Source organism: Canis lupus, chromosome 19 (assembly GCF_048164855.1).
Source record: "Canis lupus baileyi chromosome 19, mCanLup2.hap1, whole genome shotgun sequence".
Taxonomy (NCBI): domain Eukaryota; kingdom Metazoa; phylum Chordata; class Mammalia; order Carnivora; family Canidae; genus Canis; species Canis lupus.
This window is the reverse complement of record NC_132856.1, coordinates 28,968,396-28,992,489: the sequence shown is the minus strand read 5'-3', so window position 1 is coordinate 28,992,489 and position 24,094 is coordinate 28,968,396. Positions and strand designations below refer to the sequence as shown.

Here is a 24,094-nt window from a genome sequence, read left to right as displayed (position 1 = left end):
GGTTAACAATTTCCAGATTGACTCATTTTTTTCACGCATATCCTAGAAATGCTACTTTCTCACAATCTTTAACTTATTTTATAAGCAAGCCAGTCTCACCAGTTAAAAACTACTTAGAATACTAATGAACACAAACACAAACATATCTGGCTTGAAAACATTTTATTAAACATTTCTGGGTATTGCTTCCTCTTTTAAGAATAAAAAAGACATTTCAATACAAACAAATCTTTTTTTTTTAAAGAATTTTTAAAAAATTTATTCATGAGAGACACACACACACACAGAGAGCGAAAGAGAGAGAGAGAGGCAGAGACACAGGCAGGGGAGAAGCAGGCTCCATGCAGGGAGCCCGACTTGGGACTCGATCCCGGGTCTCCAGGGTCACGCCCTGGGCTGAAGGCGGCACTAAACTGCTGAGCAACCCGGGCTTCCCCAATACAAACAAATCTATACTGAAGTTTTTCTCTTTTGTGTAAAGAAATATGAATGAACTGTGCATTAATATTTGACAGGAAAGTAGTTTACTGCCAAAACTTTAAGTATCTCAAGAACACAACAAATTCTAAACACACTAGGCGCATGCTGTTACTTCCACATTCTTGGGAATGGTCAACGATTAGCTTGTCTATGGCTTAGGATCTGTTTCTATGCTGGCTTCTTGAGCTTCTTCTACCTCTGAGAGCTTTTCATCATCTGCAATTGAGAAGAACCATGAAACTTCAGTCAAATTTGCTTAAATTATATGTTTAATGAATACATGACAACATTTTTATCCTTTATTAGGTGATATATTTGAAACAAAAATGGCAAAATGGCAGCCTATGACTGTCATCAGCTCACACAGTGTTTGGTTTTAAAAATGCTGTTTTGGTTGCTGGTGTTCATTAGTTAACTCAAAATGTAAAATCTATGTGATAGGATACATTAAAAAAAATCTAGGTTTTAGGTTTTTCTTAAAAACAATAAAAAAAAAAAATAAAGAGGTCATGTAACATAGAAATTTCCAGTTGGAGGGCAGCCCCGGTGGCACAGCGGTTTGGCACCGCCTGCAGTCTGGGGTGTGATCCTGGAGACCCAGGATCGAGTCCCACATCGGGCTCCCTGCATGGAGCCTGCTTCTCCCTCTGTCTGTGTCTCTGCCTCTCTCTTTCTGTGTCAATAAATAAATAAAATCTTAAAAAAAATTCCAGTTGGAGACAGTCAATACAAGGAGCAGGTGTCCAGTTCCCCAAAGCACCTTCCATTCACTGACTATGCAAATGAGCTTATGCACTAATTACTTCACTCACTCACCACTGCCTGCCTGGGTCCTGAATTGTTACTTCATAGCAATAAACTATAATAACCAAGAAGAGTTCCAAATCTATCATCCTTGACTCTCTAAATGTGAACCACTGTATGTGTATTTTAACTCAAAGGTGGTTAACAGAAAGCTGAATAGCATGAATACTTTCTAACATCATCCAGCTATATACTTCTGTTCTGAAACTGAAGGTGTACACTCTCAATAAGACATATATTTTAAAAGGCACGGCCCTGGATCACCTAAAAGTCTAAAACGTCCCATTTGTAAAGGGGAAGGACAGGAAACCTGCATGGTCATCAGTCCCTGCCTATGATCAAATCCCGTCAGGTAGAAATAGCAACCAATCCCTGGCCTGGATGGGTAGTAATTTCCTTGGTCATTATAAATATTCATACTGTGACTATTTCTACTTACTTTCTAGTGTTTGCTGAAGTTCGTGGATGGTACTAAGTAGAACGTGAAACTGTTTCCGTCTCAATTCCAGCTGTATTAATGAGAAAAAATTAATACACATTGATCTATACACATATACATGTTACAGAGACTAATATATGTGTGCAAATACCTTATCTTCAACACTTTCTTTAATATGTGAAAGATGCTCTAGTTCTTTTCCCAAGGACTCTAGTTCCCTGAAAATAATAAAACAGTATTATAGTTTGCTAATTGGGGGAACAGAATTCAAAATTAATACCTAACTTTTTAGTTACTAAGTAGTATTTTAAAAATTTTAAAAAAGGACAAGAAATGGGACTGCCTGGGTGGCTCAGTGGTTGAGCGCCTCCCTTTGGCCCAGGGTGTGATCCTGAAGTCCCAGGATCAAGTCCCGCATTGGGCTCCCTGCAGGGAGCCTGCTTCTCTTTCTGCCTGTGTCTGTGCCTCTCTCTCTCTGTGTCTCTCATGAATAAATAAATAAATAAAAAATCTTAAAAAAAAAAGGATAAGAAATTATTATACCCCATTATGATGAAACTTTTAAAGATTTTATTTATTTATTCATTCATTCATTCATTCATTCATTCATGAGAGACGCAGAGAGAAAGAGGCAGAGACATAGGTAGAGAGAGAAGCAGGCTCCCTGCAGGGAGCCCAATGCGGGACTTGATCCCAGGACTCTAGGATCATGCCCTGGGCGGAAGGCAGGCACTCAACTGCTGAGTCACCCAGGTGTCCCCATGATGAAACTTTCAAGCTAGGGATGATCTCTTCTTAAATTCTAAGTATGCACTTTTTTTTATTAAATCAAATTTCCTGATAATTTTTAAAACATAGGAAAACACAGATAATAGATTATCACACCCCAAGAATTGGTAACTTTTAACATTTTATCATACTTATTTGACAAAAAATGTCTGTCTTCTTTCTTTTTTCTCCCTTGGTAAAAGAAATAAAACATTGCAGATTAACTTGAAATCTTCTTAGAACCTTATTGGCTGTCCTCTATACCAGACCTTTTCTCCTCCTCTGCTCCCTACTCACGCAATTACTATATCATTCAATCCTTTATATATATATATATATATATATTTTTATTCATGAGAACACAGAGAGAGGCAGAGACATAGGCAAAGGGAGAAGTAGGCTCCCGGTGAAGAGCCCAATGTGGGACTTAATCCCAGGACTTCGGGATCATGCCCTGAGCTGAAGGCAGATGCTCAACCACTGAGCCACCCAAGTGTCCCCCAATCCTTTTCCATACATATATTTGTTTCTCTAAATAATATATGGTATCAGTATATAATGGTGGGTACCTTTTATAAATGGTTATTATTCTGCATGTGTTACAGAGACTTAGGAGTAACTTAAAATTCATTACATCTTCTGTTTTTCTTTTCACTGATTATGTTTTTGAGATCTGAGTTTAAAAAGTATGTATCTAAAAAAAATAGTGTGTATCTAGTTTGCTCTTTTAAATTGCTCATTTAGGGACACCTGGGTGGTTCAGTGGTTGAGCGTCTGCCTTTGGCTCAGGTCATGATCCCAGAGTCCTGGGATCAACTCCTGCATCAGGCTCCTAACGGGGAACCTGCTTCTCCCTCTGCCTATGTCTCTGCTTCTCTCTCTGTGTCTTTCATGAATAAATAAATAAAATCTTAAAAAAAAAATAAACAGTCATTTAGTATTCTATTATATAACCATACCACATTCTATTTATCTATTTTTGTTTGATATATATTATATGCATTTAATTTAGAATATAGACAGTAAGATCAGAGGAAGGAAAAAATTCAATCAAGCGGTAATAGAATATGTAATTTGGAAGATCTGAACCCCTCCTTCTGAAACAAATTATGTACTTCTGTAAAAATGGAATACATAGACTAATATGTAAATATTTATATATAAAGATAGTTCCTTTCAAAGTAAACTCTAAACTTACCTTAATGTCTCATGCCTGTCTGGATGGTGCTGGATCACTTTTGCTAAAGCATCATATTCTGAAAGATATAAAAATATTTAACAAATTAAGGTTTCTTTGAACATGGATATGAAAAAAATGGACACCTGCACCCCATTGTTTATAGCAGCAATGTCTACAATAGCGAAACTGTGGAAGGAGCCTCGGTGTCCATCGAAAGATGAATGGATAAAGAAGCTGTGGTCTGTGTATACAATGGAATATTACTCAGCCAATAGAAATGACAAATACCCACCATTTGCTTTGACATGGATGGAACTGGAGGGTGTTATGCTGAGTGAAGTCAATCGGAGAAGGACAAACATTATATGGTCTCATTCATTTGGGGAATATAAAAAATAGTGAAAGGGATTAAAGGGGAAAGGAGAGAAAATGAGTGGGAAATATCAGTGAGGGTCATGGAACACGAGAGACTCCTAACTCTGGGAAAGGAACAAGGGGTAGTGGAAAGGGAGGTGGGCGGGGGGATGGAGTGACTGGTGACGGGCACTTGATGGGATGAGCACTGGGTATTATGCTATATGTTGGCAAATCAACACCAATAAAAAATATACAAAAAAAAGCTAAATGTCAAAAAATATGGAAAACTATATCATGATTACTGGTTTTGGAAATAAAATGCAGAATGACTATAAAAAAAACCAAAAAACCAAAAACACTGAGGGATGGAAAGAGTACTGCCAATATCACTTGGTTCAACTCTAACTAAAATGGTGCATGATTTCAAAACTGTTCCAAACAAGGACTTTTGCTCCCACTCTATTTTTCCATTGACTTATCCTTAGGCAGGATATAAGAGGCCAGCATAGTATAAGTGAATTTAGGCTATTTATTGATCATTAAGTGCACCGATTCTAAAGAAGTTCTTACTATTTGCCCAGCAAAGAAAAGATCTGCAGGGTAAATATATCCTACCATTCATTTCAGATCTTAGCAATAGCAAATTATACTTCTCATTCTCATTCTAAAGGTAAAGACTTCAGCAACTTAGAAACGATTTAAAATTCAGAAATGATAAAATTCCTTTCTTTTCCATTGAGACTTCCAAGTTTCCCTGTTATTTCCTGTTAACCTTGACCTGATGAATGGCAGCATTCATTTAAAAGCCTCAACTAATTGAGAAAAACACTGTGAAACCTTTTCAAATGATTTTAGATTGATAATAATTACCAAATAAGTTGGTAAATCCTGCTGTAAATTGGCCACCAAACTTGACCACTTGTATTTTAGAACAAGTTCAAAACCAAACTTTTTATTTTATTTTTTTATTTTTTTTAAAGATTTTATTTATTTATTCATGAGAGACACAGAGAGAGAGAGAGGCAGAGACACAGGCAGAGGGAGAAGCAGGCTCCATGCCGGGAGCCCGACGCGGGACTCGATCCGGGAACTCCAGGATCGCGCCCTGAGCCAAAGGCAGGCGCGCCAAACCGCTGAGCCACCCAGGGATCCCCAAAACCAAACTTTTTAAAATAAGGAACCAAAGATCTTAATTGGCTCATTAAAAAGTAAAATTTATTGTTTTGGAAATCAGCATATTAATTCAATAAAAGTGTGATTAAAATTTTTTTTTTTTTTAGATTACAAAATAATACATGATCAGTGCAGGAAAAAAGACCAGATGGTCTTTTTAACCCATAAAAACCCACAGCTCCAAAATAATCTTTAACATTTTCCATTTCCTTCTAGTTTTTCATATATAGGTCACAATTGTGATTATGTATTATTATTATTTTTTTGTATTATATTTTTTAATTTTTTATCTTCCTTTCTTTCCATTTACATTCTAGGAGGAGCAATGTCCTGGCCATTAAAATTATTTTGAAATAGTTTTTATGGACTGCAAGGAGGACATTACCCTAATTAAAAAACAAAAGAGATCAGGACAAAGCTAAATTTTAACCTTTCTCTTATTAGATATTTAGGCAGCTTGCAACTGTTCATTTGTTTTGTACTTAATAAAAACTCACTGAGCTTAAATTCTTTTCTTTTTTCTGGAAAGTAACTCCATGAAACAAACAAATAACAAACATCTAATTTACTTATGTGAATTGCCTTTGCTGATTAGCCATACCATGACTTAGGCAAAGGGGTCTGAAGATAGTTAAAAAAAAAAAAAAAAAAGAATATTTAAGAAATATTTGGATAATTAGTACAATCCAGAAAAAAAAAAAAAAAAGTTTTTCAGCATAGCCTTCCTCATCCATTTTAAATAATAATACAGTTTTAAAGAATAAGTTTAGCTTCTAATTCTTTTTAATAATGCAGGTTGATTCTTGAAGATTTTACCACACAACATTAAAAACTGCATGAAAATAGTACTCAATAATAAAGTATTTGCACACTAAATCCCACAAAACCCTTACCTTGGCGATTTTTTCGTATTCGCTTTGCTTGAAGAATTTGCTTTTTGCACTCAGCAATTTTTTCATGTGCTCCAGCAATGCTACATTCTATACGAAAAGGTTCTTTTAAAAATAGTTGTAACAACATGTATAATCTTCATCCATTTTCAATTTTAAAATGTGTTAAATTCCATTGCTAATAAAATAGATGCTGGTATTTAAAAAACAGCTATAACCCAAAGTACTGCAATCATACCAGACTACAGTTTTGTAGCTAACGTTTACAATGTTCTATTAATATTGTCATTGTTACTATTTTACCACTAACCAAAGAAAAATGTTAGCAGATATTGTCTCCTTTAGACCATAAAAATTAAAATTACATGGAAACATTAATTTACATTTCTTTACCTATTTCTTTGTAAATTTTTTCATAATTTTCCATTTCTCTGAGATTCATATCATATACCAGCAAAGTTTTGCCCATTGAAAATTCACATTGGGACAGTGTGCTCAGCATACGTTGGTACTGGCTGTATCTAATGAAAAAGAGAAACAGAATGAAGATTTTTTGTGAAATACCAAAGTTGAACCATTCTAGTACAGGCAAAGATTTACCAATTAAATCCTATCAAGTTCTGAATCATTTGCTTTATTTAAAATAATTTAGAATATCTTTCATTTATGTTTAATTTTTCCTAATGTGGGGTACTTGAATTTATAAACTGCTTTAATTACAAGTGCAAAGATAGGCCTGCTGTTCTTACCAATATAAGTTTAAAATACTTTTTAAAAATTTATTTATTTTTAACTTTTTAAAGGGAGAAGCAGACTCCCCCCAGGGAACCCAACATGGGACTCGATCCTAGGACTCCAGGATCACGACCTGAGCCAAAGGCAGATGCTCAACCACTGAGCCACCCCGGTGTCCCACTTTTTAAAATCTTTTAATCAAGATAATTTCTTATTCTCACAATTTTTTCACTCTTTATAATGATTTATGTGAAAAGCTAATTCAAGTGAGGGAAATTTTTCTAAGGCAAAAAGAGTTATTAAATATATATAAAATCTTGCAACTTTTTATTAGCTTATTTAAAAAAGAGAAAATTGAGGCACCTGGCTGGCTCAGTTGGTAGCGCAGGCAACTCTTGATCTCAGAGTTGTGAGTTCAAGCCCCACATTGAGCCTAGAGCTTACTTAAGAAAAAAAAAAAAAACCTGAAAAGAGAAAATTTCATTTAGATATTTTATTTAACTAAATGTTTCTCTGCTAAAAGTGACCAGCTTAATGAGCCAGAATTTAATGCTTGTTTCTTACCACTACACTTTCTGCACATTTTAATAAACATAAAGCAGGCCTCTGAAGAGAAATAAAGGCTAGAAAAATCTATACTTGGATGAACCCAGAGTTGCCTCCACTGGACATTGAAGGTGAGTGAAAATCTGAAATATTGACAGGCCCGTCTATTGGTTTAAACTCTCATCAGGACATTGGTATAGAAACAACAGTGAGATGAAATACCCCTCTTCCTGGGACCCGGAGTTGCACCATTTAATGAAACTTTTCACTAGCAGATTGATTCTTCGATCATCTCCGGCACCATCTCCATCAATTAAGAGACGCTTCCGTATGACTTCGTCTGGAGGGAAGAACAATGTGAATTAAAATGATGGTCTGGCTCTTGTTAACTTTCAGGGACAAATAACCAATATCACAACTTATTCATTTATCTAAAAGAAAACCACTGAGATGCAAATATACTTCATGCCACTACACTGTTCACTTAAGATGGTTAAGATGGCAAATTTTAGGTCATGTAGGTTTTATTACAATTTATGTATATGTTTTTATGTCACTATAAAGACAGTTATTGAGTGTCTATTGTGTGCCAGGCAGTGTACTAAGGGATCAGGGTTATCACCTGTGCTCACAGAACTGGAAATCTTCTGCTGGGGTGCTGAGTAGAAATAGTTTTCAGGTAACATCAAGGAAGTAAGACTATGGTTCTTGGAGAACTTTTGGAAAAACATGTTCACACAGAAGGAAGGCTGAACTGTTCCTGTCTCTGACTAGTGTGAGGTAGTGGTAAAAGGCACAGAAAGAAAACATGTGAAAGAGGTAGTGGCAGATTGGGTGAAAATAATGAGAGATGGGTCAGAGAAATGGGAATGGATTTGTAGGAAAAAAAGAGTAATTTAGTTATTACATCTGTGATGTTTCTTTCCCCATGAAGACTTTTTTTTTTTTTTAAACATGTTTGTCTCACTTTGCTCCAAGGGAAAGAAAAAGAAAATGAAATCAAAGGGCATATAATAACAATGAGTAATAAGTGGAGCTCCAATCTGCCTGTCTGGCAGCCCTGAGCTAGTGTTCTTGCTGGACAAAATAATGCTGGATCATGACAAGAGAAAGGGCATATTGAAACCCAAGAAAACATAATTTTTAAAAAAGATTTATTTATTTACGTTAGAGAGAGAGAGAGAGAGAGAGCTAGAGCATGCCGGGAAAGGGGCAGGAGAGAATCCCCAAGCCAACTCCTCCACTAAGCAGCTAGCTCACATGACTTGAACCAAAACCAAGAGTTGGAGGCTTAACCAACTGAGCCACCTAGGTACCCCAAACATAATTTTCATCTATCAGTTTGGCAAAGATCAAAATACCCAATAAAAAGCATTCACAAGGATACTGAGAGAAACAGCACTTACACTGATGAGATGTAAACTGGTATGCTCTTTGTGGGGCAAATGGGCTATAACAAACAATATTTAAAAGGCACATATCTTTTTTTTGACCCCAGAGCTCCAATTCTAGGAATTCGTCCCATAGATAACATGTGTACCCAACCACAAAGATAAATGTAAAGGGATGTTCTTAGTGCTGTTTGTAGTAGGAAGACTGCAAACCTAAACATGTACCAATAAGAGACTGGTTAAGTTATGAAAACTTCATATAATGTAATATTATGCAGCCAATAGTGTAGATGTATACACTGCTGCCAAAAAATCTCCTTTGGTACATGAAGTGAAATGAAAACAAAACAGGTGCAGAGAAGCACACAGTTTGCTGCCATTTGTATAGAAAAGGAGGAGGCTTTGTGTATGTACGTGGATGCACATGTGCACATCACACATGTATGTGTGTACTCAATATCTTTGGAAGGAACACAAAAAACTGGTGATAGTGGTTTCTTCTGGTGAGAGGGACTACAGAGTGGATGAGAAAAAATTTAATTTTCTGTATCGTTTCACCAAATTGTGTTTGCTTTTCACCACGTGCATGCATTATTTTTTTTTAAATGAATTTTAAAGTGTGAATAATTCCTGGAGAGCCTGCATGATGAATCAACAGCAAAATCTTTAAACAATAGTTCCTGTGCGTAGGCAGAAGTATTTTTGAGTGCAGGTGCAGTGGAGATAAACTTTTGGAAGGCAGGTGGCTGCAGTTTTAAAATCTGTTCTGTGACATCAGATAAACATTTTTAGAATTGGGTTTTGTTCTCAGAGTCATGGCTTTGACAGGCAGCTCAAGTTATCGATTCATCACTTATTTTAATTTTACACTTTTAAAATACAAACTAATACTTTCAGTTTTTGACCACCAACAATGTTATTTGAGGAGCCTGAGACAAAACAGTTCTCAAAGAGATTAAAATGCAGAAAATGAATTTTTTTTATTACACATATGCTTTAACTTTGTTAAAAGTAAATCTCCAGCAGGTGAGCAGTCTGATGTTTGACACTGTTCAATTCCTTTCTTTTGTTCAATTTCTCGTTTTCTTATCTTTGCTCTCCCATACCCCACCCCTGAACAAACCCCATCTTCCTCCCAGATACCTGGGCATCCTACTCTATTGAGGACCAGGGATAATAGGGAACAGCAAAATTGGAGAATAAATACCCTAAGGGGGAAACTACTACCACTGCTGGTTTTTCAAGAGCTTTTTAAGTTTTGGTGACTAACTAAAAATGTTTCAAGCACATTTTGCGATCATTCCAGCTGCATATTTAAGATCTGTGTACTTTGGGAATCCCTGGGTGGCTCAGCGGTTTAGCGCCTGCCTTCGGCCCAGGGTGTGATCCTGGAGTCCCGGGATCGAGTCCCACGTCAAGCTCCCTGCATGGAGCCTGCTTCTCCCTCTGCCTGTGTCTCTGCTGTCTCTCATGAGTAAATAAATAAAGTATTTAAAAAAATATCTATGTACTTTTATATATGCAATATCCCAATTATAAAAGTTTTTGAAAAGTGTTTAGAACACTGTACAGGCCAAATAACCTTGGGGAAAAGGTTCATGAGGACCTTATGTCTTATTCATTCTGTTTCCTCTCCAACCTTTCACATGGGTCTTTACACTTCTGGTGGTCAATAAATATTTTTAAATTAGACTTGTGGTGCCTGCCTGGGACTATTTGCCCTCCACAGAGCTTTCTCTCTCTCTTTCTTTCTCCAAAGACTTTATTTATTTATTCATGAGAGACACAGAGAGAGAGGCAGAGAGAGAGAAGCAGGCTCCATGCAAGGGGCCCGACATGGGACTTGATCCCAGGTCTCCAGGATCACGCCCTGGGCTGAAGGCAGTGCTAAACCACTGAGCCACCTGGGCTGCCCAGAGCTTTGTTTCAATAAAACACTAACAAGGACCAGAGGGAACTATCTTATTTTCAGGTCCGAAGCAGAGATTTCTCTTCTTGTACAAAAGACATGAATACTTGATCCATGAGCACATGTGTCCATAGGGTACTGGAGTGGTTCTGAGGATGTGAGATAAAGACCTGAACTCTTTCGCTCTGGGTAGAGAAATAACATGTATATGAACACACATGCAGAGGAGGCTAGCATTGTTGAGTGAGTGATGCAGAAATGCACCAAAAGAGATTAGGAGGACAGCAACTTTTGGCTTGGGGGAATCAGGGCAAGTGCAATTTGGGCGCTCATTTCATACTTAAAAATCATCAATCAATGGGGTGCCTGGGTGACTCGTTGGTTAAGCATCTGACTCCTGGTTTTCTGTTCAGGTCCTGATCTCAGGGTCATGTGATTGAACCCTATGTTGGACTCTGCACAGAGTCTGCTTGTCCCTTTCCTTCTGCTCCCCCTCTCCTCACGTTTTTCCCCCCCCTCAAATAAATAAAAATAGAATAACATCTTTACAAAAATCATCAATCAAGAAATCTATAAAGTATTTTAACAACATCTACCTAAACTTCAAAGAACATATACCCTTTGGCCCAACAATTCTAGATAAGCTTGCCTGTATGCAATATGACTATGTCCATGAACCAGGCACTATATAAATTTTGGTACAAGAATATCATGGAATACTATGAAGCCATAAAGAAAAAACAAAGAGTGAGGAAATGTTTATGTGCTTATACAGAGATCACTTAAGATAACTTGATAAAAGAGCAAGGTGAAGAACAGTATGTATAGCATGTTTCCTTTCACACATGGATTTTAAATGAGGGGGGAAATGAGAATATATGCTTATATTCATACAAATACCCTGAAATGAGATACAAGAAATAAAAGGGGTTATCAAGGGAGAGGGTCAGTGTAAGTGGAATAGAGAACAGGCTGGGAGATGGGGACCTATCTTTTTGTATTATTTGACTTTTGAACCATATGAGCACTCACAATCTGTTAGCCGTTGTTTATAAAAGAAAGTTATGATTATGATGATGGTATCACAGGTGTCTGCATATGTGCAGATGTATCAAATTGTACATATTAAATATGTAGTTCTTTGTATAAAATTATTCCTCATAAAGCTATTTAAAGGGGGGGGCACCTGGCTGGCTCAGTCGGTAGAGCATGCAACTCTTGATCTTGGGGTTGTCAGAGCCCCACACTGGGTATAGAGATTATTTAAAAAAATAAAATCTTTGGGGAACCTGGTTTGCACAGTCAGTCGAGCCTCCAAATTTTGATTTTGGCTCAGGTTGTGATCGCAGGGCCTGAGTGGGGCTCTGTGCTCAACATGGAGTCTACTTAAGACTCTCCCTCTGCCCCTCCCCCTGCAAATAAATAAATCTTAAAAATATATTTAAATAAATAAATATTTAATAAGAGGAAAAACATTAAAAAGCAAGCTAAAGTTCCTTCCCTGTCCCTATCCCAGGCAGGGAGAAGAAAGCTGTGAGCTCTAGTAGAGGTGGAAAATGAAAGTTTGGATGTGGAACATGTGAACATTAGAACATTAAAAAGGTTGGACAGATCTTGGGACCTAAGGACAAAAAGACAGAGGTCAGAAAGTGGGAGATGCACTAGTGAATGCCATACTAGTGGACTTGGACCTTGCCGGTAGGCAGCTAAGAGTTGTTTAAGATTTAGGAGCAGGATTTTCTAGGAGGATTAAGCTGATGGCAATGTACAAAATGGACTGCAGCTGGGAAAAGCCTAAAGGCAGGGAATCTATTAGAAGGCTTCCAAAGCACATGCAGTAGGAGCTAAAATGGCATGAAAGTAAGAAATTAGAATCACAAGTCCTGGGGCAGGTTAGGACGAACAGAGACTAGGTTAGGAAAAGGCAGGGGCTGATGCCAAGGTGCCACGTGTAGGAGTGTGGTAGGTCCAATTCTGGTAGCACCAGAGATTCCCTGTCCCAAGTCCTTCTCCCAATTCAGCCCTATCCCTCTTCCCTCCAAGGGCATTTCTTTCTTCATAGCCAAACCCCTGGGCCAAGGTCAGAAAGTGGGGCCAACGTTCTGGTTAGTCCATATAGGCTTTACTTTGTGTGTGTGTTTTGATGGGGGGGGGGGGGGGACACCAAATTTCACTTCATCTGTAAAATGGGAATAACATATTTACTATGAAGGAATGCTGTGAAACTTTATGGGAATGAAACTATATAAAGGAGCACAAGGCCTTTTTGATGGGAAAGCAAAACAAAACAAAAACAGCTATCCGTATATTTATGTTAAATTTAATCCACAACTTGTATCATCCTGAAAACGTTAAAAAAATGAGTGAACACCGTGAAAGGTATATTTAAAGATATATAGATACATCTGTATAACCGTGTAGATCTATATTATGTACTTTGGTATTCAGAGTTTTGCCTACGTAAGATTTCTCCCAAACTTGATTCCGTCTCAAGCTTCATATTGTAAAGCCACAGTATCATGTTGTAAGTAACACAGTATAGAGAGTTGTTGCCTAAATGATTCTCTGGTAATAAAAAACTCTGAAATAACCAGATAAAATACAGAGCACTGCTCCAGCAGGAACAAAGTTAAAACAAAAGGTAAAGATGGCAGTTTGAAAACAGACTATCCTTTTTATTTTTTAAAAGATTTTATTTATTTATTCATGAGAAACAGAGAGAGAGAGAGAGAGAGAGAGAGAGAGAGAGAGAGAGAGAGAGAGGCAGAGAGAGAAGCAGGCTCCTTGCAGGAAACCGGACGTGGGACTCGATCCCAGGTCCCCAGGATCACACCCTGGGCTGAAGGCGGCGCTAAACCACTGAGCCACCAGGGCTGCCCAGCCTAACCTTTTTAAATGTAAAGAACGACTGCTGATGGTTCCTAATGCAGATGACATGAGCTTTATCATTTTTAATGGTATCTCACCAATTAGCAGTAGACCAAACACACCTAAAACATATGACTTCATAAATCATCATCTTTCTTTAAGCTCTCTATAAGCAACTTAAATACTAATATTATTAATTCTGGCAGGCCTTGGCCCACCCTACAAAAACAGTAAGCATGGCTTAGAAACTCTTTTAATGATGTTATCAATATTATTCCTTAGTCATCATGATTGCTTTCTTTACTGACTATGAGGATCAGTGCCATCTGGAAAAGCTTTTAACCCCAAATGCCTAACATCTGCCCCAAGAATACTGCTTTTCCACCTGATTTTAGGCTTGTAGGAAGAATTCCTACTGGATTCAGTTAGAGTTGTACTGTAATTATACCCATCAAATGTCTGCCTGCTATTCAGAATCAATTTAAAATCAGTTATGAAACATGTATGCTCATTAAGCAAACATTTGCTCATTAATTTGGGATACATTTTAGATCTTTGTCTTATATGCTGACCTATACCTAGAAAAAATATGTGATTACTAAGTCACTAAATAAGCCTCAAAAAGTCCTTTCAAGGAGTTAGATTTTTAATACCCCACTTTCCATAAACAGAGAGGCAGGAAGAAATGACTGCTTTACAGTCACTAGACCAACTCTCCTTCTCCAAGCCTCTGGTCTCAGATGACACTGCCATTTTAGCTGTGTTCTCATTTTATCACGGAAAGGACAATCTCTCATAAACCTCGACTAACATTCCTTTCAAAACCCATCATTGTTATTCCCTCACAGGAGCTATTAAGACCTTGATTACAAAACAAGTTTTCAGAACATCTTGGAGGAAATATTCAAAAGAGGAAAAAGGAAAACAATTTGGAAGATAATGGTAGGCCAACTTTCAAAACTTCCTTTTTAAGGGATAGGTCAAAGCTTGACAACCAGTAGCAAGAACTTCAAGGTTAATGTAACCTCCTGCTCGGGCTAAGCTACCCTCAAACCGGCCTCCCGAAACTGCAAGACCTCACAGCATAGCAATCTCACCTGCATTTAGGAAAGAGCAATCCTGTGACCTACCAGTGAAGATTAGCATTTCCTTTCTAAAAGCAGTTTAGCAAATAATTCTGTTAGCATGGAAATGCACCATTTTTTTTTTCTTGGTGTTCCTAAACACTATGGATCCAAACTGAAAAGTATGGGAAGGGACAACAAATTATTTAACACTTTGAGACAGGATGAATTTGAAACAGTTGGCTACTAAGAGCAACGTAGCACTATGCATCAAAAATAAAAGTACAAAAAAAAACATAAAAAAATAAATAAAAAGTACATATATTCTTTAACCTGTCTTCTAGAAATTACTCCCACAGGTATGTGAAGACATCTATACAAATATCTCCATTGGAATACTACTTGTAAGAGTAAAAAACTGGACATAACTAAATGTTTAGTGGAGAATTAATTTTTCTTAAAGATATGAGAGAAAGAGAGAGAGCATTCCTTCACGACGGGGGTGTGGGCGGGGATGGGGTGGGGAGGGAGAAGCTGTCTCCCTGCTGAGCAGGGAGCCTGATATGGTTTTTTTTTTTTTTTTTTTTTTTTAAGATTTTCTTTATTCATGACAGACACACAGAGAGAGAGACAGAGACACAGGCAGAGGGAGAACCAGGCTCCATGTAGGGAGCCCGACGTGGGACTCGATTCCCGGCCTCCAGGATCACACCCCAGGCCGAAGGCGGCGGCACTAAACCGCTGGGCCACCAGGGCTGCCCCTGATATGGGTCTTGATCCCAGGACGCTAAGAGCATGACCTGAGCTGAAGACGGACGCTTAACTGACTGAGCTACCCAGGTAACCTGAGAATTTTAAAAAATATAATAGGACACTACACATTTATACAAAAGAATGAGGTATAAAGAGCTCTAAGATATAATGATTACAGAAGTATAACACATAGAAGAGTGTGTAAATGTTTGCATAAAATTTTAAAGTATATATAAATAGTGGCCAACCAACTAATATATACATAATGCTTGCAATATGCTAAGTGTTTTTTTACATATAAACACACTTAATCTGCGCAACAGCCCTATAGATATTGTTACCCCTATTTTAGCTGTGAAGGAACTGAAAGTTAGTTACTCAAATTAAATGTCCCTGGAAGTAAGGAGTAGAGCTGAGACTCAAACTAACAAGCTTGGCACCAGAGAAGGTGTTTTTCACCCTTTACAGGCACTTAAAAATCATTCTGAAAAGGTACACTGAAGACCAGTTTATAGTGATTACTTCTGAAGAAGGATTAGCCATAGAAGGTGAAGAGGGGAGGGTTTTCACTTGTCACTTGGTGCGTCTTCTCTTGAATTGTCTGACACACATTACTTTTCTTTTAAAAAAACACCAATACTGGTTATCTGGAGAGTGAGCTTATCGGTCATTCTTAGTTATTTTTCTCCGTTTCTTCTACATTGTAAGCTCTATTCTATGTTCTTTAATAAATCTATGATGTGTTAGGAAAAAAAACTGGCTTGACTTATGACAAGAGGAGAGACTAGGGCCATGTAAAAACAGTGTGCATGCAGATTCCTTTTAGATTTATCATTAAATCACCACTGCTCATGGGTTATTAAGCTGAATTACTTATGGCTCATTGCTTTAGATTACTTATGGTAAAATAACACGTAGCCCCTCCTTTCAAGAAGCTTAAAATCACTAAAACAATTTTGAAGGCCAACAATATTAAGTCACAAAATGGCAGTGGAAAGAACAGTAAATAATATGGTTTGCTTTCTCCATGTAAATATTGATCTCTCATGAAATACTTAAGGCTAGTCTAAATACATGGTAATGTCCAAGTCAATTACTTAAGCAAAAATTAAATACATTTTTTTAAAAAAAGAAAAATAGTGTTCAGGTCCTTCTGTTTTTCTCTAGACTTACTTAAATGTTTAGAGTGTGGAGCTAATAAAGTCAAGGTTGAAACTCCAATCTTGCTTTGAGGAACCATTTATCTTGGCTAAAGAAACATTACTTAATAGTTGCCCTGCATCAGTAACCCCTGTGCTGGGATCACAGCCAACAGAACCAAGTGGTCAAATCCATTGGCACTAGTGAAAAAAAGAAAAAGCCAAACAAACTCCGTGACCACAAATGTCCAATTAACATTGGATCAGCAATGGAAATAGGAGTAACAGCAGCAGCAGGCACTTATACAGCATTTATACACTCCTATTTGAGGACCATACATCTTATTTGTTCCTTTCACTCTGAAGAGTGTCCTAGTTTGGACAAGAGATTAAATAGTCAATTCTGAAGTGCTTTACCTATATCATCACACCTCACCCTTGAAGAAACCCTAGAAAGTATGTATTATTATCTTCCTTTTGCAGATGAGAAGGTCAGCTCTGCCGTAGGGCAAGATACACAATCACGTTATTAGAAAGCCATAGTCCAGTTCCATTATTCTGTCACATTGTTCAAAGGCATGTTAAAAACAACTATCTCAAGTTCTAACAAGCATATATTCAAGCCTTATACTTTCTAATCAAAAACTCAAAACATGTATACAATAGAATATTACTCAGCTATACAAAAGGAAATCTTGTCATTTGTAAAACTATGGATGGACTCTGCGGGTATTATACTAAATGAAACGAGTCAGAGAAAAACAAATACCATATGATTTCACTTATAAGTGGTATTGAAAAAACAAATGAACAATCCAAAAAAACCAAAACAAAAACAGGTGTTTTTAGAGGGACAGGGTTTTTGGAGGGTGGGCGAAATGAGGGAAGGTCAATTGTATGGTGATGGATGGTAATTAGACTTACCATGACAATCACTTCTGTAGTGCATACAGATATCAAACTATGTTATACACCTGAACCTAATGTTATATACTAATTTTACTTCAATTAAAAAAAAATACTGTCAAAACCAACAAGCTGTATTCAATGGAATGTACAGTCATACTCTGCTCCCAGCTACCTCCTTCTCATCTCCCATCTGTGCTCTGGCACACTGATGTATGTACATAGTGTTCTTGGTACTGCAAAAGGTGCTTCTGAGTGGCTGGGTCAGTTTAGCATCTGACTCTTGATTTCGGCTCAGGTCGATCTCAAGGTCATGAGATTAAGCCTTGTGGTGGCTGGAGTTGGGTGTGGAGCCTACTTACGATTCTCTCTCTCTCTCTCAAAAAAAAAAAATGCTTCTGAAATGGTTTTTATCAGGGTCTAACACCGTTTAACACCTTTTAAATTGGGATGCCTGGGTGGCTCAGTGGCTGAGTGTCTGCCTTTGGTTTAGGTCATGATCCCCGGAGCCCCAAGATCGAGTGCCACATTGGACTCCCTGCATAGAGCCTGCTTCTCCCTCTGCCTGTGTTTCTGCCTCTCTCTCTCATGAATAAATAATTTTAAAAAACCTTTAAATTAACACATACAAAATACAAACTGTAAACATAGTTTAACAGTGACAACATAATGCTGGGGTAGCAACTGGGAGGAGAGAGAATGGCTTTGCCAAGAACTAGCTATGTGACAGTAAGTCACTCACTTCCCAGGACCTTTTATTTTTCCACCTATAAGATGGCAGTGTTGGTGAGAATATCTACAGTTCAGGATCCATAGATGACAATATCATGTCTCTCTCTCCCTCCCTCTGAGGTGGGCAGTTCCTCAAATTAACCAAAGTGTCTTTGTACAGGGTGCAGGGAATAAAGAACTTCTCCAAAAGTCCTAGTCCGATTAGACAGGCAAACTGGTAGGCAAGGATTACGAGGGGACAGCATCCTGCCAGGTACCTCAAACTTGAAATAGGACATCAGCTGTCCTTTTAGCTCGAGACAGGTAGTGGTACTCCTTCAAGAACTTTGCAGGATGACTGAGCTATTCAGTAACTCCTGTCTTTGCTGCCATCATCCTAATCCAAACCCACCTTGACTCTCAAAACACTTCTCACTGGCCTCCCAGCTTCCATTCTTACCTTCCTAAAACCCATTCCCTATACAGCAACCTAGAATGATCAAAAAGAAGTATGGGATTACTAATTTTTCTGCTTAAAAGCCTCCAATCATAGCTAAGTACCCACAGAAGACAATCAAACCTCCTTTCCATGGCTTAGGTGGCTCTGGGCAAGCTCCTGTTTACGTCTCCTTTGGTATCACACTCATCCTGACCCACCAGGATACCACCCCTTATCTTATTCCTTATCTTCTCTACAGGGCAGAGCTTATTTTTGCCTCAGGCCCTTGCACTAGTTGTAACCTGTCCAGAATCCTTTCCTGGACTCTTCGCAGGGTTGATGCCTTCAGGCCTTACTCTAAAGGTCACTTTTCAGAAAGGTCATCATACTTGACTGTTGGCAGCCCTCTTCCATTGTGGTCTTTCATATTCCATCCAGTTTGTTCTCGGAATTTAGGTAATTTCAGAGCTTAATTAGGTTCTTTATCAGAAATTAACTATTATTTGATTGCATGCTATTGCTTCTGTCCTCCAAGCAGAAGCCGGGTCTTCCTCGGTAGTTTATTGCTGTAGACAGCACCTCGAATTGGACCCAGAAGGTATGCAATACATTGTTGATCAATCATACCCACTACTCACTTCTGCTTTTTTTTTTTTTTTTTTTTTTTTTATTTATTTGTTCATGAGAGACACACAGAGAGAGAGGCAGAGACAGAGGGAAGAGCAGGCTCCTTGCAGGGAGCCTGATGCGGAACTAGATCCCAGGACTCCAGGATCACGCCCTGAGCCAAAGGTAGATGCTCAACCACTGAGCCACCCAGGCGTCCCACTTCTGCTTATTTACCAAAATCCCAGTTGATGAAAACCATGTTTACAGAGGATTGCCTGCACAAGTTACAAAGTTACACTTTGTCCATTCTTCTATAACCTAAGTATTCTTAAAACCAATTAGCAAAAAAACCTTGTTCTGAAATAAGGCAGAGCAACAGAAGTGTTCAGTTAAACCACCTGACCTATTGGCTTTCAGATGCTCTTCTTGAGCCTTCTTTGACCTAGCCAGGGATGTGCCAAGAAACAGCCCTATGATCATCAAGAGGTTAAGGATACAACACTAGCTTTTTTTTTTTTTTTTAAGATTTTATTTATTTATTCATGATAGTCACAGAGGAGAGAGAGAGAGAGAGGCAGAGACACAGGCAGAGGGAGAGCAGGCTCCATGCACCGGGAACCCGACGTGGGATTCGATCCCGGGTCTCCAGGATCACGCCCTGGGCCAAAGGCAGGCGCCAAACCGCTGCGCCACCCAGGGATCCCGACACTAGCTTTTCTTTATGCGTACCCTATATATCAACTTTAACTTCAGTGTTTAAATCAGAAAGTGGGGACACCTGGGTGGCTCAGTGGTTGAGCATCTGCCTTCAGCCCAGGGTGTGATCCTGGAGACCCAGGATCGAGTCCCATGTCGGACTCCCTGCATGGAGCCTGCTTCTCTCTCTGCCTATGTCTCTGCCTCTCTCTCTCTCATGAATAAATAAATAAAATCTTAAAAAAAAAAAAATCAGAAAGTGTCTGTCCTGTGTATCTAATGTTGCCTTCTCTCATGTACACAAGATCACAAGTGGACCATGTCCTGCCTGTTGGTACGAATTAGTACAAGAGTTACTTCTGGCTGTCTTAATGCACCAGATTTAACCCACTGCATTTTCAGGATTACCCTACTTCTAACTTCCTCTTGTCTTCCCTCCTCTCAATGCTCTTTTTGCCCTATTTCCTCATGGATTATTTTTTGTTTTCACATTATGGTGAGCTGCCTTAAATATTGTCTAGAATATGTCGTTTAAATGGATTAAGTATTAAGGGCTACAACAGCAATATATATAAAATAATATGGTTAACAGGTGAAAGGCTAACTTGTTCTAGAAAAGGGAAGAGATGAATATTTGAAGTGGGCCTTGAAGAACAAATGGCAGTTACCAGGCAGAAAAGGGCAATCAATCTGTGCAAATACAGAGATGAAAAAAGCACAGTCCTCATCAAAGGAAAATGAAGGAAAGAGAAATAGACCAATTCTTACATTGAATGGTATTTGTTGGGACGCCTGGGTGACTCAGCAGTTAAGTGCCTGCCTTCGGCTCTGGTCATGATCCTGGGGTATCGGGATCGAGTCCCACATCGGGCTCCCTGCATGGAGCCTGCCTGTCCCTCTGCCTATGTCTCTGCCTCTCTCTGTGTCTCATAAATAAAATCTTAAAAATAATAGTGTTTGTTGAACGTTACTGTATGTTGGACTCAGCGCAAACCACTACAACTTTTATTGCATTTAAACCTTTAAAAAACCCTGAGGTAGATTTTTTTTTTTTAAAGGTTTTATTTTTTTATTTGACAGAGAGAGAGTGTGCACAAGCGGGCAGAGTGAGAAGAGAGAAGCAGGCTCCTCACTGAGCAAGAAGCCCATGTGGGGCTTGGTCCCAGGACCCTGGGATCATGACCCAAGCTGAAGGCAGACCCTTAACCGACTGAGCCACCTAGGTGCCCCAGATTTTGTTCTTATCCCCATTTATAAAGAATGAAACTGAGGCTCAAAGAGGTTAATTAACCTATACAAGGTCAGACAGCTTATAAGGGGGAGAGTGGGGTCTCCTGTGGCCTCTAAGGATGTGTGTGTGTGTGTAGAGGGGAAGGGGGGCATTTGACTGAAGTTAATACAGTTACTAGAACTCATTTCCCATTTCCTGTGTTGACCCTACCTTAATGAATACATAGAGAGGTAGCACAATCACACAGTCACTAGACAGAAGCCTGGACTAACCACCAGCCCTTCCCCTCACATCCATTCCCATCATCTCTTACTAGGACTAGTGCAGCAGTAGCTGAGCAACCAGATGCACCATAGTGACGAACATGAACTCTGGAGCCAGACTGCCTGGTTTTGAGCTCAGGCTCTATACTTTATTCATTGCAAGAACTCGGGCAGGTTGCTTAACCTCCTTGCATCCTTGCATCTGTAAAATGGAGTTAACAATTAGAACACTCCTTGACACATGATGAGCATAAATGTTAGAACTTAACTCTTCTCTTCCCTTACTTTCATTCTTCACCTAGTGGAGCGTAGCGGGGTTCTTTTTTTTTTTTTTTTCTTTAAATGCAATTCTGACCACACCACACCAATGTTAAAAACTGTTTCCCGGGCAGCCCCGGTGGCGCCTTCAGCCCGGGGCGTGATCCTGGAGACCTGGGATCCAGTCCCGTGACGGGCTCTCTGCATGGGGCCTGCTTCTCCCTCTGCCTGTGTCTCTGCCTCTTTCTGTGTCTCTATGAATAAAAAACAAAAACAAAAACAAAACAAAACAAAAAAACAAAAACCCCGTTTCCTGTTGCCTCAGAAATCTCTGGCTATAACTTCTTAATTTCTAGCCAATATTCATCATCTTTGAGTTCTTTCAACACTTTGGGGCCTTTGCACAAGTGGTTCCCCACCTGGAACACCGGTCCAACTACAACTATTCATTCTTTAAAAATGAGATTAAAAGTAACTGTCTTAGGGAAGCTGATCTTTGAGGACGGATAAGCAAGCTTTGTGACATAGGCCTACAGTTCCCAACCTTGTACTTCCCCCCTGCAGTAACATTTGCCACCCTTGAAACTGATTATCCAAGGTGTCTTTCCACCAGACTGGAATCTGGGGGGGGGGGGGGGGGGAGGGGGGATGGGGGGGGTAGGTCTTGCCTATTGTTACTGGACCCTGATCCCAAGCAAGGCCTAGCCTAGATAGGACAAATAAAACCGGAATGAGGCAAAGTTGAAATTTCCCACGAAGGTCCTGGACCTTTACGAGCCTCGCACTTCACTACCTCTTACCATGAATTTAGGCCCGCTACTCCACTTCCCACTGCGGGCTCCTTAAAGTGGAGATCCTGCCTGCTGCCCCCCAACTATTCAGAAGCATCTACCCTTCCCGGCCACTGGCTCCTCAGATAAACACGGCGCCCCCGACGTGCCCTTCCCAGGTGTTAAAGAACTTCCTTCCTCCTCCGCTGGAACCTTCGTAGGCGCTCGCTCCAGGTGCCCACCGTGCCCGCCCCGCCCCGCCCCGCGCCCTAGTCTACTTCCGACCTCGGTCCCTGGGTCTCCGCCCTCCCTCTCCACAAACCCAGTCTCCGTCCTCCGATTCCCGCCCGCGAACCAGCGTCCCCCACACAGATACACGCACCGACAAGCCTCCGGCCTCCTCTCCCCCAGGCCGGGCACACTCACTCCCTGATGGTCTCCCAATGCGCGGTCCACGGCGGTCCTCGCGGGGCGCGGCCCCTCCCCCCGCCCCCCCCCCCCCGAGGCTGTCGCGATCCGCGGCGCGGTCTGGGGCTGCTGCCCCTCCCGACAGGGCAGAAGGCTCCTCCAGGGTCCCCCTCCGAACGCGGGCACCGCTACGGCTCGGGCCGTGGCGCCCCCCCACAGCCCTCTCACCGCCGGCCGCGCAGGCCCCGCAGGCCCCGCAGGCCCCCGCTTCCTCCCCCTCGCCACTCCGCCGACCCCGTGTGCCCGCCGACCGCCCGGGCCCCTTCCCGGGACCGCCCGCCCGCGGCTCCCGGGCCCCACGCGCGCCCCCGGCACAGCCTCCCCGCGCTCCGAGCAGCGGCCCGGGCGCACGCGGGCCCCGGGGGGGCGGACAGGGGAGCCGTCCCCGCGCCCCGAGCCCCGCGCGGCCTCCGAGCACCAGGCCGGGCGCCCGCGGCCCCGAGGGGGGAGCCGGGGTCCGGGGCGGCCCGCGGGGCTCGGGGAGCGGCGGGGCAGGCCTCACCGTCAGTCACGGCTCCCATGGCGTGCGCGGCGGCGGCGGCGGCGGCGGCGGCGGCGGCGCAGGCTGAGGCGGCGGTTGGCGGCGGCGGAGGTCAAACTCCCACAATGCAGCCGGGTAAACAGCCATGGAGGAGGAGGCGGCGGCGCCCGCGGCCGCCCGCTCCGCCCGCTCCGCCCGCTCCGCCCGCTCCGCCCGCTCCGCCCGCTCCGCAGCCTGAGCCGCCGCCGCCGCCGCCGCCGCGGGACCCGCGCTCCCGCGCTCCCCGCGCTCCCGCACTGCCCGGGGGCGGCCGCGGCCGGCGCGTGTGGGGGCGAGGCCGGCGGGCGGCGGCGGCCCCGGCTGCAGCCCCGGCCCCCCCGCCCGGCCCACGCCCAGAGGCCGCCCCGGAGGCCGCCGCCTGCCGCCAGGTGAGCTCGCCCGGCCCGGGGAAGGGTGGCGGCCGCGGCGGGGCGGGGGGCGGCGGGGCGGGGGGCACGGCGGGGCGCGCGGGGGGGCGGGTTCCTGCGGACTTGGCGCCCACGCGCGCCGGGGCGGGGCTCGAACGCGGGCACTCGCGCGGGGGCGGCCGGCGAGCCCGAGGCCCCCGCTTCCAGGTCGGGGGAGCCCCCCCTCCCCTCCCCTCCCCTCCCCTCCCCTCCGGGTGCTCGGCGACCGGGGCCACGAGAAACTTGCAGACCTGCAGGAAGACTTGGCGGAGCGGCTGCCCCCGGGGCGCGGAGGGCGCGTCCGTGGCCCGGCCGGGCTG

At 41.7% G+C, this 24,094-nt stretch overlaps 2 protein-coding genes across 7 annotated transcripts in view; one reads left to right on the top strand and one right to left on the bottom strand.

Annotated features, from left to right (window-relative positions):
- Positions 1-145: 145 nt before the first annotated feature.
- THOC7 (THO complex subunit 7) lies at positions 146-24,074 on the bottom strand. 5 transcript variants are annotated; one of them, XM_072785544.1, is made up of 9 exons: positions 21,637-22,606; positions 21,402-21,553; positions 7,595-7,712; positions 6,485-6,612; positions 6,095-6,181; positions 3,690-3,747; positions 1,875-1,941; positions 1,724-1,793; positions 146-696 (listed from the first exon to the last, which is right to left on the bottom strand). In XM_072785544.1, exons 4-9 carry the CDS (start codon positions 6,591-6,593, stop codon positions 629-631), a joined length of 459 nt encoding a protein of 152 aa, XP_072641645.1. In that variant the 5' UTR covers positions 6,594-6,612; positions 7,595-7,712; positions 21,402-21,553; positions 21,637-22,606; the 3' UTR covers positions 146-628. The 5 variants fall into 5 exon arrangements, with proteins under 5 accessions (XP_072641645.1, XP_072641646.1, XP_072641643.1 ...); XM_072785545.1 differs by lacking the exons at positions 21,402-21,553; positions 21,637-22,606 and adding an exon at positions 24,026-24,074; XM_072785542.1 differs by lacking the exons at positions 21,402-21,553; positions 21,637-22,606 and adding an exon at positions 23,350-23,519.
- The window catches only part of ATXN7 (ataxin 7), a 139,917-nt gene continuing 139,512 nt past the window's right edge, over positions 23,690-24,094 (top strand). For both annotated transcript variants that reach the window (XM_072785533.1, XM_072785527.1), the window contains exon 1: positions 23,690-23,756. The gene's annotated coding sequence lies outside the window, so the exon portion shown is untranslated. The remainder of the gene's footprint in view (positions 23,757-24,094) is intronic.

Bases quoted from the DNA above. Each gene is read 5' to 3' on its own strand.
- THOC7 (XM_072785541.1), bottom strand. The intron at 6,197-6,484 runs GTAAAGAAATGT...TATTTTTAAAAG, and splicing joins AAAAATTTACAAAGAAATAG to AACCTTTTCGTATAGAATGT. The intron at 1,794-1,874 runs GTATTTGCACAC...TCATTAATACAG, and splicing joins AAGAAAGTGTTGAAGATAAG to CTGGAATTGAGACGGAAACA.